Source organism: Aspergillus japonicus (genome assembly GCF_003184785.1).
Source record: "Aspergillus japonicus CBS 114.51 unplaced genomic scaffold BO86scaffold_16, whole genome shotgun sequence".
NCBI classification, from domain to species: Eukaryota; Fungi; Ascomycota; class Eurotiomycetes; order Eurotiales; family Aspergillaceae; genus Aspergillus; species Aspergillus japonicus.
The window spans coordinates 183135-198830 of NW_020291653.1; the positions used below are offsets into that span (position 1 = coordinate 183135).

The 15696-nt window shown below is 54.5% G+C and overlaps 4 protein-coding genes across 4 annotated transcripts; 2 read left to right on the forward strand and 2 right to left on the reverse strand.

Moving 5' to 3' along the window:
* The first annotated feature begins 550 nt into the window (after positions 1–550).
* BO86DRAFT_388236 (RPAP1 family protein) lies at positions 551–2242 on the forward strand. Its single transcript, XM_025671804.1, has one exon. It carries the CDS (start codon positions 610–612, stop codon positions 2101–2103), a length of 1494 nt encoding a protein of 497 aa, XP_025528921.1. The 5' UTR covers positions 551–609; the 3' UTR covers positions 2104–2242.
* Positions 2243–2396: 154 nt separating this feature from the next.
* Positions 2397–8841, reverse strand: BO86DRAFT_359750 (anaphase promoting complex subunit 1). Its single transcript, XM_025669785.1, has one exon. The coding sequence runs from the start codon at positions 8667–8669 to the stop codon at positions 2430–2432; it is 6240 nt and encodes a 2079-aa protein (XP_025528922.1). The 5' UTR covers positions 8670–8841; the 3' UTR covers positions 2397–2429.
* A 109-nt stretch (positions 8842–8950) lies between these two features.
* Positions 8951–11498, forward strand: BO86DRAFT_59142 (uncharacterized protein). Its single transcript, XM_025677491.1, has 2 exons — positions 8951–9276; positions 9351–11498. Exons 1-2 carry the CDS (start codon positions 9215–9217, stop codon positions 11248–11250), a joined length of 1962 nt encoding a protein of 653 aa, XP_025528923.1. The 5' UTR covers positions 8951–9214; the 3' UTR covers positions 11251–11498.
* Positions 11499–12695: 1197 nt separating this feature from the next.
* Positions 12696–15063, reverse strand: BO86DRAFT_398400 (translation initiation factor 2A; the record flags this gene model as incomplete). Its single annotated transcript, XM_025673552.1, has 6 exons — positions 12696–13912; positions 13974–14202; positions 14263–14671; positions 14728–14799; positions 14876–14945; positions 15039–15063. 6 exons carry the CDS (start codon positions 15061–15063, stop codon positions 12696–12698), a joined length of 2022 nt encoding a protein of 673 aa, XP_025528924.1.
* Between the last annotated feature and the right edge of the window lie 633 nt (positions 15064–15696).

Here is a 15696-nt window from a genome sequence, read left to right on the forward strand (position 1 = left end):
GAGAGAAAGAGTAGGAATTACGAAGACTACCACGACAGCAAATAGTCAGTCACTGCGGGCTGGCTACCAGGCGCCGCGTTTGACTTGTCGAATTTACTTGATTATTGCCTTATTGACCTCAATTGTGATAGAACATATCGATGTACAATGTAGAATGATTGGGATGGATTGTGTCTTAGAGTCTATTATAGTTGATGAGGCAATTAGTTAATGAGTCGATTAGTTGATTCTTGGAAGAGAATCAATAGTGCAGAGGGCAGGATACAAAGTACGTACCGTGGCTACGGGACTTACTCCCATTCCCCCCATTCATCCATTCATTCCATTCATTCATTCATCATCCGATCCGATATCAGATTAGGTCACATGATACTCTAGACCTAGCCTAATCAGGCAGTCCAACCAAGTGAGCCACTAATCTAGAACAGGACTAGCTCTCCGGCTTTTAGCTTTTGAGCCTCATGCTGAGTCAGATTGGCTATTCCCCTTTAGGTGTTCTTCAATCCTTCCCGTCCACGCATTTCGGATCATTCCATTATCATTATCATCATCGTCATCCATCCTTTCATCCTCGTTTCCCAACTTCCGCCAGGTGTCTGATTTTCCATCATGGTTTTCCGTGGCGACCGGTTCATTCTCAACCTTGACTCTGATGATGAACAAGAAGAACTCCCACCCGCCTCGTCGGAGGGGGCCTCCACCCTCGCGATTCCCGGGATGATCGGTGAGATTCGTGAACGGTCCCCCGCCGCAAACCCCGCGCCGCCGATGCTCAAACCCACCACCACCGGCTTTCCCGCCCATCGTCGGCGCAATAAGCCATCTGCCTTCAAACAGCGCCGAGCTCAGGACTCATCATCGGTCACCGCATCGTCCGCAGCTTCTTCGAACATCCCCACCGAGAAGGACGAGAAGCAGGCCATCGCGGAGCAGAACGACCGACAATTGGCCTCGATGTCGCAGGCACAAATCCAACACGAACGTGAAGAGCTGCTCGAATCTTTGGATTCATCTCTACTTGAGCGATTCCTCCGTCGAGCCCGCATCGATGACGCTGATTCTACCCCTCCATCCACGCAACCACCGCAGCCATCATCCAAGAACCAACAGCCTGAAAAACCAACCGAAGACCATGCACATAATCCAGCCGCCACCACCACCACCACCACCACCACCACACCACCAGCATTGGAACAAGATATACAGCCCTCCAACCAGCATCAACAACCATCCTCCTCCTCATTCTCCCCGCCGTCGCCAACACCACCACCACCGCCAGAAAACAACTCCGCAATCGACGATCTCCCACCCGCTCAACTCCCCTCCGACCTCCACCCTGCCGCCACCGCATCTCTCCCCCTCTCCGGATCCGTGCACTTCCCCACCGCACCCTCCGCATCGTCCATGCCGAATCTCGACCCCTCGTCCCCGAATTTCCTCTCCGATCTCCAAACGCACTACTTCCCCAACATCGCCCACGACCCTTCCAGTCTCAGCTGGCTGCAACCTCCCTCCGCCTCCGACGAAGACCCCGACTCGAACTCCCCGTACCACCCCGCCAGTACCGCCCAGGCCATCCACCCAGCTTACTTACGCTTCTCCTTGCTGGGCACCGTCCTGCCGCCGTCGACCTCCTTATCACTTCCCACAAGTCTAGGATTGCATCACCACGGCAAAGACCCCCACGCAGCCGGGTACACGATCCCCGAGCTGGCGATCCTGAGTCGCTCGACGTTCGCCGCACAGCGGTGCATCGCGTGGCAGGTCCTGGGCCGCATCTTGTTTCGGCTGGGGAAGGGTCAGTTCGGTGAGAGGGGAACTCCGCTGGTTGAGGGGTTGTGGGCCACGGTTGAGAAGGAGGGAGTGGTCGCGGGCATGTTGGCGGAAGCGGACGATTCAGGAAATACCGAGCGTCCCCCGAGACGGGGGCAGCAGAAGGAGGAGGAGGGAGAAGAAGGCGAGGCCACACCCGCCAAAGATGCAGGTAGACGGCGACACCACGCCAGCGCTACTGCGTGGGCAGTGGAAGGAGTCTGGCTGTGGCAGATGGGCGGAGGAGGGGATCGGGGGATTCTCAAAGAAGGCGCTGTGCGCTCTCAGTGACATCTCGAAGTTTCATTATATTGGGAGCTAGGGGGTGAGCGGCGAATTCAGCTTGGAACGGTATGAAGTCAACGAGTCTACGACGGACCTTTCGTGAATATTGTATAAATAAACTCGCATGGAGAGTCACGCCTGGTACAACGACAAGGTTTTTCCTCTTTGTCCACTTCACTATAGTAGTACAACCTCTCTTGGATTAGTAGAATATAAACGAGCACAGAATGTAAACATCTTAGCAGGTCATCAATCATATACCCTGCGGCACTACCGTAGCAACAGGGAGCAAAGCAACTATTTTCTCCATATCATATATGATGCACCACACCTCACTCCGAATCTCCGATCTGGACCCCCCAGATCTTCCACCTGGTCTCCTCGATATAATCCCTGCGCAGCCACAAGCCGTCAGAGGAACCACTCTTGCCCTCCTGGTCCATTCTGTCCTCAGCCCGCGAATCCAGCCAGCTGAATAGCAACCGTAACTGCCAGAGCCGGTCTCGAACCTCGTCCGCATCGGCGGCCCGACCTCTGGCTGCCTGAATGATATCATGCACCGTCCGCTCCAAGACAAGCTGGATGTCTACAGCAGAGGGGCGGAGCCAGGGCACGGCCGTCAACTCCACCGTCGGGATTCCGGAACGACGGCGCCAGATGGCGGAGGAAGACTGGGGCAGTACGAGAGCCTTCTCGCGAACACCCAGATCCTGCAGAGAATCCAGTGCGAAGATCCATTCCCAGAGGTTGTGAGCGGTTGCACTGGGGGGTCGTGGCCCGCTCAGAGGGGTGACTTGAGCCGGGACCAGCAGACCCTTGCCTGATTGTGTGGCGATTGTAGAAGACGGAAGAACATCCTGTGCGTCGCTGAGACCAGAGAGTGTCGACACGAAGACGGACGACGCGCCTGTGGAGTTGGTCATAGCCTTGCGGCGAAGGTAGACCGATTGGTCGCCTTGGCGAAGCTTGTCACGCAGATCAGGATGAGCGGCAAAATCCAGAACTAATGGCCAGTAGTCCGCGTGGCGAATTTCCACGCGAGCCAGTCCGCTCAGGTCGGGAAGGAGGCAGGGTGCCGTGACGGTACGACAGATGCCTTGGGCATTGGTCCATGTTATAGGGAGGGAGATCGGCCGGCGAGAATCGAGATCGCGCGGCACCAGGCAGCGTGGTTCAGCAGCCAGCACCCACAGATGGCGGAACGCCTGTAGATGGCATTTGTTGTCAAGTACGGTCGTGGGGAAGATGGGGTAGAGCGAGCAGAGCAGGGATGCAATGGCCAGGTCCGATGTACCCAGAGTGTAACTGCCACCGCCTAGGAACAACAGCCCTAGTGCCATGTGTGAGGACATATGGCTGCCGTACGGCGTGTCCGAATCCACGCGTCCATGTAAAGACCGCAGCCGGCGAAAGAGGGCCAGATCGCCAGTGCCGGCCATGACAGCGGCGGCTGATAGGGCCACGACATCCTGGCAGTGTCGCACGGAATTGCGCGTCAGCTTGGCGTCGTAGTTGACCGCGGGCAGACGACAGATGCGGATGAATTGGTCAAGATAGGCGAGTAGAAGATCGCGCACCGCCGGCTGAGCTGAGCCCGCATAGCGCAGACCGAGTGTGAAACACAACCCCGCAACAATATTGAAGAACGGCATGTCGTCGCTCTTTAGTCGGCGCACGCTCCTCAGGCGATACCGTCGTCGATAACCCGCTGGCAGACTTTGCACAAACCACTCATCGGTGGGCCGAATACGATCCCACATGATCAAGTGACGTGCAAGGGTGCGCAGAAGGAAAATATCGGGGCGGACGTAGTCAAATCTCACCGTTGTATCTGGGATGTCAATCTTCTGCGCCAAAATTTCGTCATTGGTCTTCATGAAGATTATTGCTAACGCAATTGTCGCACCAGCTGTGGCTCGATCTAGTATGTGCGCAAGGTCCACGTTCTTGGTGCCCACAGCCACAGCTAGCAGTCGCTCCACAATGTGCATGTCGCGCATACCACGAAGGTCTTTCCCTTTGCCGAGGTTGATGAAGCCCAGTGCCAACCCGGCTGCAAGACGGTACCCTTCGTCCCGCAGATCATCGTGAGCTGGGCTACTTTCCTCCTGCTCCACGTTCTCAATTTCTGACAACATGACTTCGCTCATACGTCGGTGCTGTGAGCCGCAATACAGCAGGCCAATCCCCATGATCCCGGCCGTTTGGGTCAGTGGCGATAGATTGAGCTCAGCTGCACCCATTGGCAGCATCCGTGTAACATGAACGGAAAGAAGGCGGGTAATAAGGGTGTCCATTGTTCCCAGGTAAGAGGCCGAAAGGCCAAGCAGCAAGCCAATCGATGTCATCGTATGTTTGGGGGTCAAATACTTGAAAGCCACCCACTTAGCTAGCGACTTAAGATGGCCGTTGAGGCCCAACGCCAGAAGGAAGCCGGCATGTCGGTTGGTAAGCTCCTGTGGCTTGTTGAAGAGGATCCAAGAGGTATCAATGCCCTTTGAATTCCTCGAAATAGCCAGGCCCGTGGACACCCCGTTATGGAAGAAGGCCCAACACACCTTCTCCTCACTGAAGGAGGCTCGGTCCGCGCTGATCGTTACATTCGATGGTTTCATAACACATTGCAATGAAAAGGAAGGAATAGGAAGTTTCTCGGTGAGGAGAGGCAGGCGACCGCTGAAGGCCAACATGGCGCGCCCAGTTGGGATAGAAAGCGTACGCAGGGTCACTAGTTGCACTACTTCTTTCTGCGCCTCCAGCAAATCCGAATCGGTCCACTCTGGCTCGGGTACACATTCAGCCACCGGAGCCTTGGACTGATTTAGCAACCGTGTCGCTTCAATGAAACGCTTATCTTCGCGGAAGATCAACCTTGTCACGGACAGCCGATCTGCCTCTGCAGATACCTCGAAAGAATTGGTTGCATCGATATCCAGAGCAGAAACACCAATGTGATGAACGTCGCGTACTGCTTCATGCGACATTGCAGGCTGCAGCGGTGCGGGCGCAGGCGGTGGTCCCGAATTGTTCCCACCTAGGGAGATACTGAGGTCTTCGCGATCGATGAGCTGGAGCAGCGCCGAGCCCCAGGAGGTCGAGGCGTGTATCTGTGATCGTAAGATAGTTTCGTATAAGGGAGTGCTGACACCTTCCGGGAAGGTCTCGATGATGTTCTTTGTGAACCCCCAGCGATAGAGAAGCTGGACCCGGTCCAGTGGCGTCGAGCAGGAGTGTACCTCTGATAAGAAACCATCTAGTGCCAATGTTCGCGGGGTGAGTGCGTAGCATTCTTGCCACAGGCGACCCTTCTTTGGAGACCGATCAGAACCGATAACAAGGTTCAAGAGTGTGAAGAAAGACCCAGTGGTTCCACTCCATGCCTTTTCGAGATGCAAAAAGATCGAAGGAGGGGCGAACGGCTCGTCAGGGACGTCTAGCTTGGTTATACGCGTGTCTTCGAATTCCCAACGATCCATACTAGCCATTTCCGTTCCGAAATAAGTGTCGTCTGCCCAGGTCCAGGACGTCCATCCAAGCCAGCCACCGATCTGGGCTAGGACAGGAGCAAGAAGGCCCAGAGGTTTATGCGACTGTTCGCTATCGCAAATCGACAGCTTATGCTCTTCCCGAAGCAGGTGCAACGCCACTAGAATCGTACACAATGCCGTACTTCGCAAGCTTTGGCTAAATGACAGCGCTGTAGGTAAAGTCCCCTCTGAACCCATAACGGAAACGCCCTGCGGATTATGCAGAAACTCTCTAGCCAGAGCGATGCAACGAGTGAGGTAGGTGTTCCGACGATAGGTGGACTGGCTTGAAGGGGCTGGCGCGCCTTGGCTGAGTTCGCTGTCCTGTGCGTCTTGCTCTACAACCCAGCCCCAAGAGCTGGTGTTCATCCATGATGCCACCACACCAGCAGAGCCAGACTCCTGGTCCAGCATCGCCTCCCAACTCTCCGAATCAATGTATGTTCCGCTGCTTGACCGCAATAGCCCCTTCTTTCGTCGCGTGGGCCTGACTGAGTTTCTTGGCGGCTTGCTTTCAATAAAAGGAATCGCCATTGAGAACAGGACTAGAACCATAGCTGTCCACTCCAAATCATCGTCGTCGATATCTCGCCCCTGGAGCCATTTCATTACCTCCCACCAGGTTGACAGAATCCCGTCACCTGCCTTTTCAGAATCTGGTAATGCGAACCGGCACATCTTGAAGACATTCTTCACCAACTCATTGCTAGGCTCCATTTTGATTTGAAGTTTATGTCGACGATTAGCCGAGTCGATGACATCAAACTTCCCTCGCACAGCTGGATGATCGAGCCCAACGATGGCAATCAACGAATCTGTCATTAAGCGTCTGACGCCGCTTTCTCTTCGACGACTTCCAGGAACGTTTAAGTAGATTCCGTATGCTTCGTGCAACATGAGGTTACGCGGCACTTCGACCGCCTGCGGTGTACCAGACGGAGTTTGGAGATGCAAAACGCCTTGGCCATAATCGCCTGTTCTTACGGTCATGAGTCTCGATATACCGCCATCAGTCACCTTGCAAGCATCCCAGACGTCTGGAAAATGCTGCACGCCTGAGGCTTGGACAAGTAGCGAGCGCTCATTCGACGCGGCACCCTTCTTAGACTTCTTGGTGAACATGCCTCCATCTTTCTTCGGGATAGCAACACGATCAACTCGAAGGTTGACGACAGTCATAGACCTTGCCTCGTGATCCACTAAGCAGAGAGCCAAGGCTGCTGAGTTGCCATCCTGTGCATTTCCGAACTCTGACGGAGAGATCGTAACGATCTTCGGTCGTCGTGAGGATGACTTGAACCTCAACGGGGTATGGAAGGGGCCTGAGAATTTGGAAGAGAAGCTCTCAACCTTGGTTAGGAGTACTTCTTCTGGAAGCCCCGAGGCCGAATCTTTCAGATCCATGTTTTCAAATCCTTCGAAGAGACTTTCATTATTGAGTTCTTCCAGAAGCCTATCCACCGGCGCATCAATGAAGCTGCTCGTAGTACTGTAAACTGAACCGTTGCCGGGTGGCAAGGAGCCCCTCGGATTGAACCCGAAACTCCCCCGAGTGCTACCAGCACCAATGGACTGCCGGAAGTTCCCGTGAGGCATGGAGTTTGATTGACTGCCTGTCGCCAAATCTGAGAATGTGATTCTATCCTGGCTGGATGCCAGGTCCGCTCGTGCCAATAGAGAACTCACGCGTCGGGAGGTCTTCAGTGGCACCCCGATATCTCCGAAGTCCTGGCCCAATTTCGAGGCTAGGTCGTCCTCGTCTGGCCTGCCGTCCGTGGAGTACTGTGACAGGGACAGACCGGATGTGTTCCACGCATCACCCCTGGGACCGAAACTTTCTCTCGCACCTGACGGGCGGGCAGCAGGGGTGGTCGATCCAGTAGTCATTCCGAAGTGGGAGCTCCGTCTTTTGGATCGAGTCCCACCTGTGTCTCGTCTCTTGTCCTTTTTCTTCTTGGAAGCTGGCGCGAACTCATCTTCTCGATAGCGTGCTGTCCAGATAGTATAGAGGCCTGTATTGATGTTGGAAGTGACCACGAGTATCAGAGGCCCATTGGCCAAAGATCGACTCAGCCCCGATAGCTCATCTCTAGGAGATACATAGACAATCTCGTCGGCAGAGTCGAGGACATCCAAGCCCGAAGGTCGGGTATTAACACTTGTATGTAACCACCGAGACGATTGTTTGGTAACCACCAGGCCCATCTCCGAATGGGGATCCATGAGTGAGAAGACGCGGGGCAGCTCCGCTTGTTTGTTGTTGCGAGGCCGTAAACCGGGGTTTTGGGCAGGTGATATTGTCAACGATGGACGACTTTTTCTGCCTGAGGGGATCTCAAGCGTTAGTGACGCTCGGAAGTCGGGCAAGTTTGATACGAAGGAATTCGGAGGAGCCATTGGAAGAGGACTCGTAGCTTCCTCCTCGAGTACTTTTCGCTGGAACAGCAAGCCTCGGGGAGTGGCAAAGACCGAGTCAACTTCGAATGGAAGAGGGACGACATGGCTATTTCCAGTTAAGAAGAAGATATGAGCCTGGGACTTGAGTACCACCACTAATGCGCGCGAAACATTGCCCGACTGGAGTCCATCTGGCCTTGCAGCTGTCCCATCTCGCTGGTCAATCTTCCGCTTCGTGTTGGAATGTTTCCGTTGTTGGTGGCCTGTGTCAACATGAGATTCGCTGGAGTCTCGAGAGCCGCCAAGGGCATTGTTGATGGACGCACGATCGGCGGCCTTTGTCACTTTCGAGAGACTTGCTTCAGCGCGTTTAATCTTTCCCGCGGAGAAATTAGCCAGCAAGGCATGCCGAATATCTTCCTTCTCGAGATCTAAGCGGAAGATTCTCTTCACCACCCCGGCTCGCGACCAAACTGCGCAACTCTTGGTCCATACGATCTCATCTTCAACCGGACCGTTGGAATCTTCATCGACACTGGTGGACCACTTGTAGAGGTCTTCGGATGGATCGGGGGGGAGGAGACCTTCGGCGACAAGGAAGGCGACAGCCGCAGGTTCGTGAAGACCGAGAGACCGCACGGCAGCCATTATCGGCGGCGCAAATGGTTGTCGTTGGGTGTAGCGGATGAAGAAGGTCTGGCAAACGGAGCCAGAAACAGGGTCATGTCCATTGTCGTCCCGGCATGTGTCAGTAAGAGAAGAGAGGAATCCCACACCAGAATCGAGGAATTGTTTGGCAGGGGTGGAAGGGAGATTGTGTAGTAAGTCAAGTAAGTAAGTAAGTATACAAAAGAGGGACGCGCTGGACGCGGCAGCGGGACTGAAAGTTGATCTCCTCCTCTTCCTCCTCCGCCTTTTCCTCCCCCGACAAAAACATTGAACCCGCACGTCTGCATTCCTCTCTATCCCACCCTCTCTCCCACTCCTCTCTCGCTTCTTTGACCCCCTCACCCTTCCTACTATTGGAGTCTTTTTCTCGGGAATGGTGGTTGTCAGTCTCCTGGACTAGAGATCCAGCAGCTTCGTGCCAAATCAGCTCCTCCAACAAAAGCTAAGCTTCAAAGTCTGCCCACCTCTCAGCTTCGCATTCCATCACAAACCCACAAACCACCCCTCCAAGACATCTCTAGACCATGCCGTCGTTCCCATCGAAGCCTCTGGTCAGACCCAGAGATGACGGCGGCTTACAATTAAGGTAAGTTTTGTCTTGAGCTAAGAAAAAGAAACAAAGACTACCTGAATTGACCGTGACTGCTCCTCCCCCTCTAGTTATCAGCTCCCCCATCGTGTTCATACGGCAGCCGGCTACCCCCTTGTTGCCCCCAATGGCTCATCGATCATCATTTATGGCTACGAGACGGGCCTAAAGGTGGTTTGGCGAGGAGGGAAACCTTTCGCCACGGAGAAAGCTCCCGTTGCCTCGGCAGATAAGCTCCAGAAGCCCGCTCCACCACCGAGTGACGACGCTGTCATGATCATTGATTCCGACGACGAGAGCGTCGCAGAGATTCAATCGTCAATCTCCAAAGAAGAACCCAAAGCTCGGTTTGAGGAAGAAGAGCCCGAAGTGGATCCTGCTTATCCTTATGAACGCATCCTGCGCCAGGTCGACATCCCTTTGGGTAGCAGGGTTCTTCATCTGGCAGTACCTTGCATTCTACCTGAAGCGGCTCGCTCATCACTTGACCCATTTCCTCCCACCTTAAAAGACCTCGTTGTAATTGCTGCCGTCTGTGCAGACTACTCTACGCGCGTGGTGACCATACCCTTGACTCCCCCTCACCCCAACCAGACCAAGATTGGGGTCCAAACCATTTCCATCAGCGGCGGAGTGTCTCATCAAGAACTTCCTCGCGGTGTCAGCGTTACGTTCACGTACCAAGAGACCGAGAACAAGGAGCGGACTTCATCCCGCGGCCAACAGCATGCTCCCGGACGGTGGGACCTTCTCGTCGCCACCCATTCCGCAGAGTCGGCGGGGCTGCTATTAATTCACCGGATCCCGATTGCAGAGGGGCATCAGCTCTGTGACGATGCGATCGAGACTAAACGACGATACCTCCCGGCTCCGGCCACGAACATCTCATTCAACCCATCTGGCTACCCCACGCCGCGCCACTCTACATTGCTTGTCGCTTTCCATAGCGGCTGTGTCAAAATTTACTCATGTTTTGCTACGAAGCGATCCAAGGCCTCGCGCAGGTCCTCCGGCGTGCAAAGCGATTTTGAGACCTCCCAGACGGAAGGAAGGTGGCACATCAGTCTTTACCCTGGATTCGAACAGAGCGTTTCGGGACTCACGCGGCGCAAGACTGTAATCAGCGCGGAATGGGTACTTGGAGGACGAGCGATTATGGTCCTGATGTCGGACGGAGAATGGGGGGTTTGGGACATCGAAGGTACCGGCCCCGGAAACATCAAGGGTCCGCTTGAGCGTCAAGCCAGTGTGCAGGGCGTGACCGGCGGCTCTCTGACGACCTTTTCTGTCAGCGGACGGCTTCTGAGCCCACTCCCGAGCGGTCATCACTCCGAGGCTAGCGGTCCTTCTTTCGAACATCGACCCAGGTTCGCACCCCTCACACCGTCAACCAAACGTTTACGGGAGGATACGTTGTTGAAAGGCGGCTCGGCCGGCACCACCAACTCGTCGCTGTGCGGAGGCATCTCCGTGTATCAAACGAATACATGGAGAGACCCCATGCCAGATGAGGCTATCCTACTACGATACGGTAACCAGACCGCCGTTATCTCTAGTTTGTTGTCCTTGTGGCGCAATGCCATCAAGGCTACTGGCACGTTTGATCCGTCCAACCGCTGCCGGGTGTCCACCCTCCAGGACGTCACCTTCATGGGTGAGCGCCTCAAAGGGATCGGCCATCTCCCCGTAGCCGCCAGTCGCACACGCGGCTCCGAAGAGCCGCCATTCGACTTGATTCTCACAGCCGAACATCGCATTCTGATCCTTGCGCCGAAAGTGGCTGAGCCCGAGACCATCCCCGTCGGCACCATGACCGTTGCTGGGGTCACTTCCTCTGAGACCGATCAGCAGCGTCTGCACAAGGGTGAACTGGACGTGGACGGGATGGACCGACTTCTGAGCGGTATGGCGAGCGCCAAACGGTCGATCGGCATGGGGAGCCCAATCAAGCGCCTCCGCAACTTCACCTGAACTGCACCAAGCAACCTCGAATAAAGACCTTGCAATGTCCTGTGCAATGCGACTGTGATTTGAAGCAGGCGTGTGACTGTCCGCGACGCCCTTAGGACCGCCCCCTTCACCAAACCGCACCTCCCATCCGGTCAAGACGGCCAAACAGATAGGATGACCAAGATACCCAATACTTACACGTTCACATTTTTCGGGACTTTTTACCGTATCCTTCATTCATTCCCATCACCTTACCCCTCCCCCTCACCCTCCTTCCAATATTGCCCATATCGTAGCCCACCACAAACTTCCGCACTGCAAGGTGGAGCGCAAGGCGAGATCAATACCTTGAAATCCCTCTTCTCCTCCGGAGACAAGGGATAAGCTCTGTATCTGACGCGGTATATCAACAACCCATCCATTTTTTTCTCGTCACATCCTCTTATCAAAAGCGGGTTCACGAGAAAAAAAAAACCCCCTCCCTTCCCTACCGCCGCAGGTCAGTCGGGGTTCTCGGATGCCTGGCGTGCTCTCTCCAACGCATTCGAGAATCACGAACCGTCCCTCCCCCCGTGACTCCCTTATCCAGAAAGAGTGGCCAACTCCGCTCCCATTCCCGCTTTCCCCCGTGGTTGATATCGATCTTTGTCTCCCTTTCTGTAGGTTTACCTATGCTGGACTTCCTCGTTGAGGAGGTGTTAGGACAGGTAGGCCGGTGGATGGGATTGGATCACGGTGAGGGGTAGTAGGAGTCCATCTTGCTTCTCCGCCACTTGTGAAAGACAAACTCCTACATCGATAGCAATTCTGGAGGAAGAAGGGGTCGTGGCTGGATTTGGACGGGTTGGGGTGGGAGTTTGGTGGTAGGTGGGCGGATGGGAACATCCATTGTAGTGGAGATTGATTATCTGCAATTGTGATGTGGAGTCAGTGGTCAGTAGTCAGTACATCGTGGTGTACAGTAGATGGCTAGATATTGAGCGATATTGCTTGAATCCCATCTGATCGATCAATACTTACATCGGATATATTGTATGTACTGTACACATGTTTTTCTGAGTGAACATGTGATTTACATACTTCACAAACAACCCTCTTCTACCGGGATTTCTGACTTGTTACAGTATTCATCGGTCGTCACAAATCAGCGCATGCATTTGCCAGGTATTCAGACCCCCTCATCGATGAGCCTAAAAACCTGCAAGAAAGAAAGTAATCAATGGTCTAATAGGTAGTATATTTTTTCTCTCTCCTAATCACCCCATCTATATATACAATACATTTAGACCCTATAGATAGATAGTATAGTATGCTTGAGCCCCTCAGTTAATTCCAATGATGCAAGCAGCACAAGAAAACGAACACATCAGATCGGCGAAGATGATTTCACCACATGCAGCGGGGATAAATAGCCACAAGGAACTATATGTACAAGCAAAGGCCAGGCACAAAGTACCAACCTAGCTTTAACCATTGTAGCCCAAAGACTCCAATTCCTTGCGCACCGAGTCTTCGGTCTGGATCTTCTTCATCTGCGTATCCTCCAGCTTCTCCCCACCGGCAAGGCGCATTTTCAGCTCTTCGATTGCCCGGATCTTCTTCAGAAGCCCACGGATCTTCTTGTCCTGCGCAGTGGGTGCTCCGCTGGCATCCAAAGCAGCCTCCGCCTCCGCAACGCTGTCGATGGCTTTGGCTTGAGCATTGGCCTTGGCAGATGTTCCATTGGCTTGCTGGTTGTTCTTGCGCTCGTTGTTCTGGCCCTTGGACCGGTTGCGCTCGTGAGCCTTGTCGCCGCGGCGGTCGGGGCTGCGGGTCGACTGGCCGACAGCCTGCTCACCCTCACCCTGCTCATCCTTCTGCTTCTTGGCCTCACGCTTCTTCTTGTTGCGGGCGGCCGACTTGGACAGCTTCTCCGGGTGCTCAACGCCCGGAGGCAGAGCCACGCCTCCACCAGGAGCGGCTCCCGGAGGCAGGAACTCCTCGGCAGGTTCGGCACCAGGCACATCACGTCTGCGAGAGCGACCGAATCCGTTCACAATACCACCGGTAGGCGCGCCTTCCCGGATATAGGCGGCACCGCCCTGATCTTCACGCTTGAAAGCGAGAGGAGTGAGCTGACCGCGAGCGCCGGGAGGACGGTACGCACCGGCGGGCTTGACAGGAGCCTTCTTGGTGCTGAGGTAGGCCACGGCAGAGGGGTGAGGGGTAGGCAGAGGGCTGAAAGGGTCACCCAATGGGTGCTGCTCCAGAGACTGGGGGCGCCAGAACACATCATAGAGCTCGGTCATCTCCTCATTGTACATCAGAGCGCCGCTCACGTGCCAAATCCGAAGTCCGTTGTCCACCCGCAGACGGGGGCTGGTCGTGGCCGTTAGAATGAACTGACCGTCGGGAGACCAATTGCAGACACTGGAGTTAGAAGCCTCCACAGTGGCGATCTTGTGGTAGTTCTTGTCCATGTCGTAGAGATCCATCTGACCCGCAAGGTTACCGAAACCAGCCACAAGGACGAACCGGCCATGGGGAGAGAACTGGATGGTGTTACGAGGGCCGAGCGGGAAGCTGTGCTTGGGGACACCGCGGAAGTTGAAAATGGTGGTTTTGGCCGGCATGTAACCATAGACCACACCAAACTCCTTCGAGTTGGGAGACCAGGTCACATCGTGGATAGGGCCTTCCTTGTCTATGGCGGCAACGTTAGTACACACTTGTCTGACTTTATAACACATGCACCAGTTACATACCCAGATCCACACGTGAGTCGAAGCCACCACCTGCACTGAGCAAGTAGAGGGTGGTCTCGCCGTAGTAGCTCTTGCCCGAGCGATCGACATCCGTCTGGGCCAACACAATCAAGGTTGTGCCCTGCTCGTTCCACTTCAGCTGGACCTTGTCACCCTTGAAGAAAGTCTTCTGCGAGACAGGAGCTCCAAACTGAGGCACCAAAAACACCTTGACTGCGGCAGGTTGTCCCTAGAAACCCAATGTCAGGATACAATCGACGCGGCTGGCCAACGAGTTCTGCATGCATACCTTGCGCTCCGGAATGAAGACAGCAATGGAAGTGTTCTTGCCAGGCGAGATGGCGAAATCAGCGACCCCCTCAACTCGCAGCTTGTTCCAGACCTGAGAGAGGTTCTCGCTCTGGTAGAACTGGACCTCATTGGTGACGACGCGCGCGCAATGACGCTCATCGGAGGTGTACTGAAGGTTCCAGCCCGTCTGCGACTTCTGGACGAAGCTGCCCACAACTACATTCTCATCTCCGCTGGACACGACCTGCCAGACCTTCAGATTCTTCACAGCATCGCCATTGGCATCCTTGGTGGGACGTTGCCAGGTGATCAGATAGGTTCCAAGCGGCGAGAAACCCAGCTCGAAAACGTTCTCCGCGGTAATGGTGGAGACAATGTGTCCGACGGACGGATCGATGATTGTCACCCTAAGATATGGTCAGCCACGCTGTTGTTTGGCTGCTATGCAGGAGAGCTAACATACTTATCGGGAGAGGCCCAGGCAAAATAGCGACCGCAGGGAGAGTAAGCGCTACAACGGAGGTTTCCCTCAGGCCTGCAACCACGAACCACAATCAGTGAGTTTTCTTAGAAGAGAACGGTGCCAATGGCCCTGGGTTGATAGGACATACTTCTCAAATCCAGACAAAGGTCCGTAGACTGGGGCCGCATCCAAGATGCCAACTCCCTTAACCGTACGGTCTATGACTGATTAGTGTTCTGTTCGATATGTTGTGGATCTGCAACTCGATCGACTGCATGAGGAGGGGTAGGGTTCGAGCGGGAAAGACCTACAAGCCAACTGTGTAGGGGCTGCCATTTTCAACGATGTCTTATATCGGACGATACACGGAATCGCAAATTCACGAAGCTAGCGAAAGACGCGCGCCGAAAGTCGCACTGATAGTTCAAGAAATCTGACAAAATCCTCTGAAATCCAAAGTGTGGACGAAACAATGCCCGCAATTTAAACGTGGAACGGACAGGCCGATCGATGGTGGCAGAAGATGGGGATGAAAGACAAGTCGATCGAATCGCGAAGGATCGAATCCGAGGATGTGTTGCTACTAGTGCAGTAGCCGGAGAAGCAGGTGGCAGAGTGAACAAAGCCGCGACGAGGACGTTTGAGGACGTTTGAGGACGTTTGAACTGAGGCAGTGAAGAACAACAGGCACGCGCGCACGCACACAACAGACAGGCACAAAGACCGTAGAGACTGGGCGGGTCAAGCTTGGCAAGTAGATGGGAGGTTAGATCTTGCGCTGTGAAAAGTCCCAGAGTATTCCTTGTGCTTGACAAGTCAATGCCAGCTGGTGAAGATGGACAGGGAAGACTGAATTGGAACTGATTGAGAACGAAGACGAAGAAACGAGAAGAGGAGGAGGAGGTAGGGAGTAGAAGTGGGGAGAAGAGGAGGAGGAGGAGGAGAGAAGAAGAGGACAAGGTGGGGGGG

Excerpts from the sequence above, each read along its gene's own strand:
- BO86DRAFT_388236 (XM_025671804.1), top strand. The coding sequence starts at position 610 with ATGGTTTTCCGTGGCGACCGGTTCATTCTCAACCTTGACTCTGATGAT.
- BO86DRAFT_359750 (XM_025669785.1), bottom strand. The coding sequence starts at position 8,669 with ATGGCTGCCGTGCGGTCTCTCGGTCTTCACGAACCTGCGGCTGTCGCC.
- BO86DRAFT_59142 (XM_025677491.1), top strand. The coding sequence starts at position 9,215 with ATGCCGTCGTTCCCATCGAAGCCTCTGGTCAGACCCAGAGATGACGGC. Across the intron at positions 9,277-9,350 it reads GACGGCGGCTTACAATTAAG|TTATCAGCTCCCCCATCGTG; the intron begins GTAAGTTTTGTC and ends CTCCCCCTCTAG.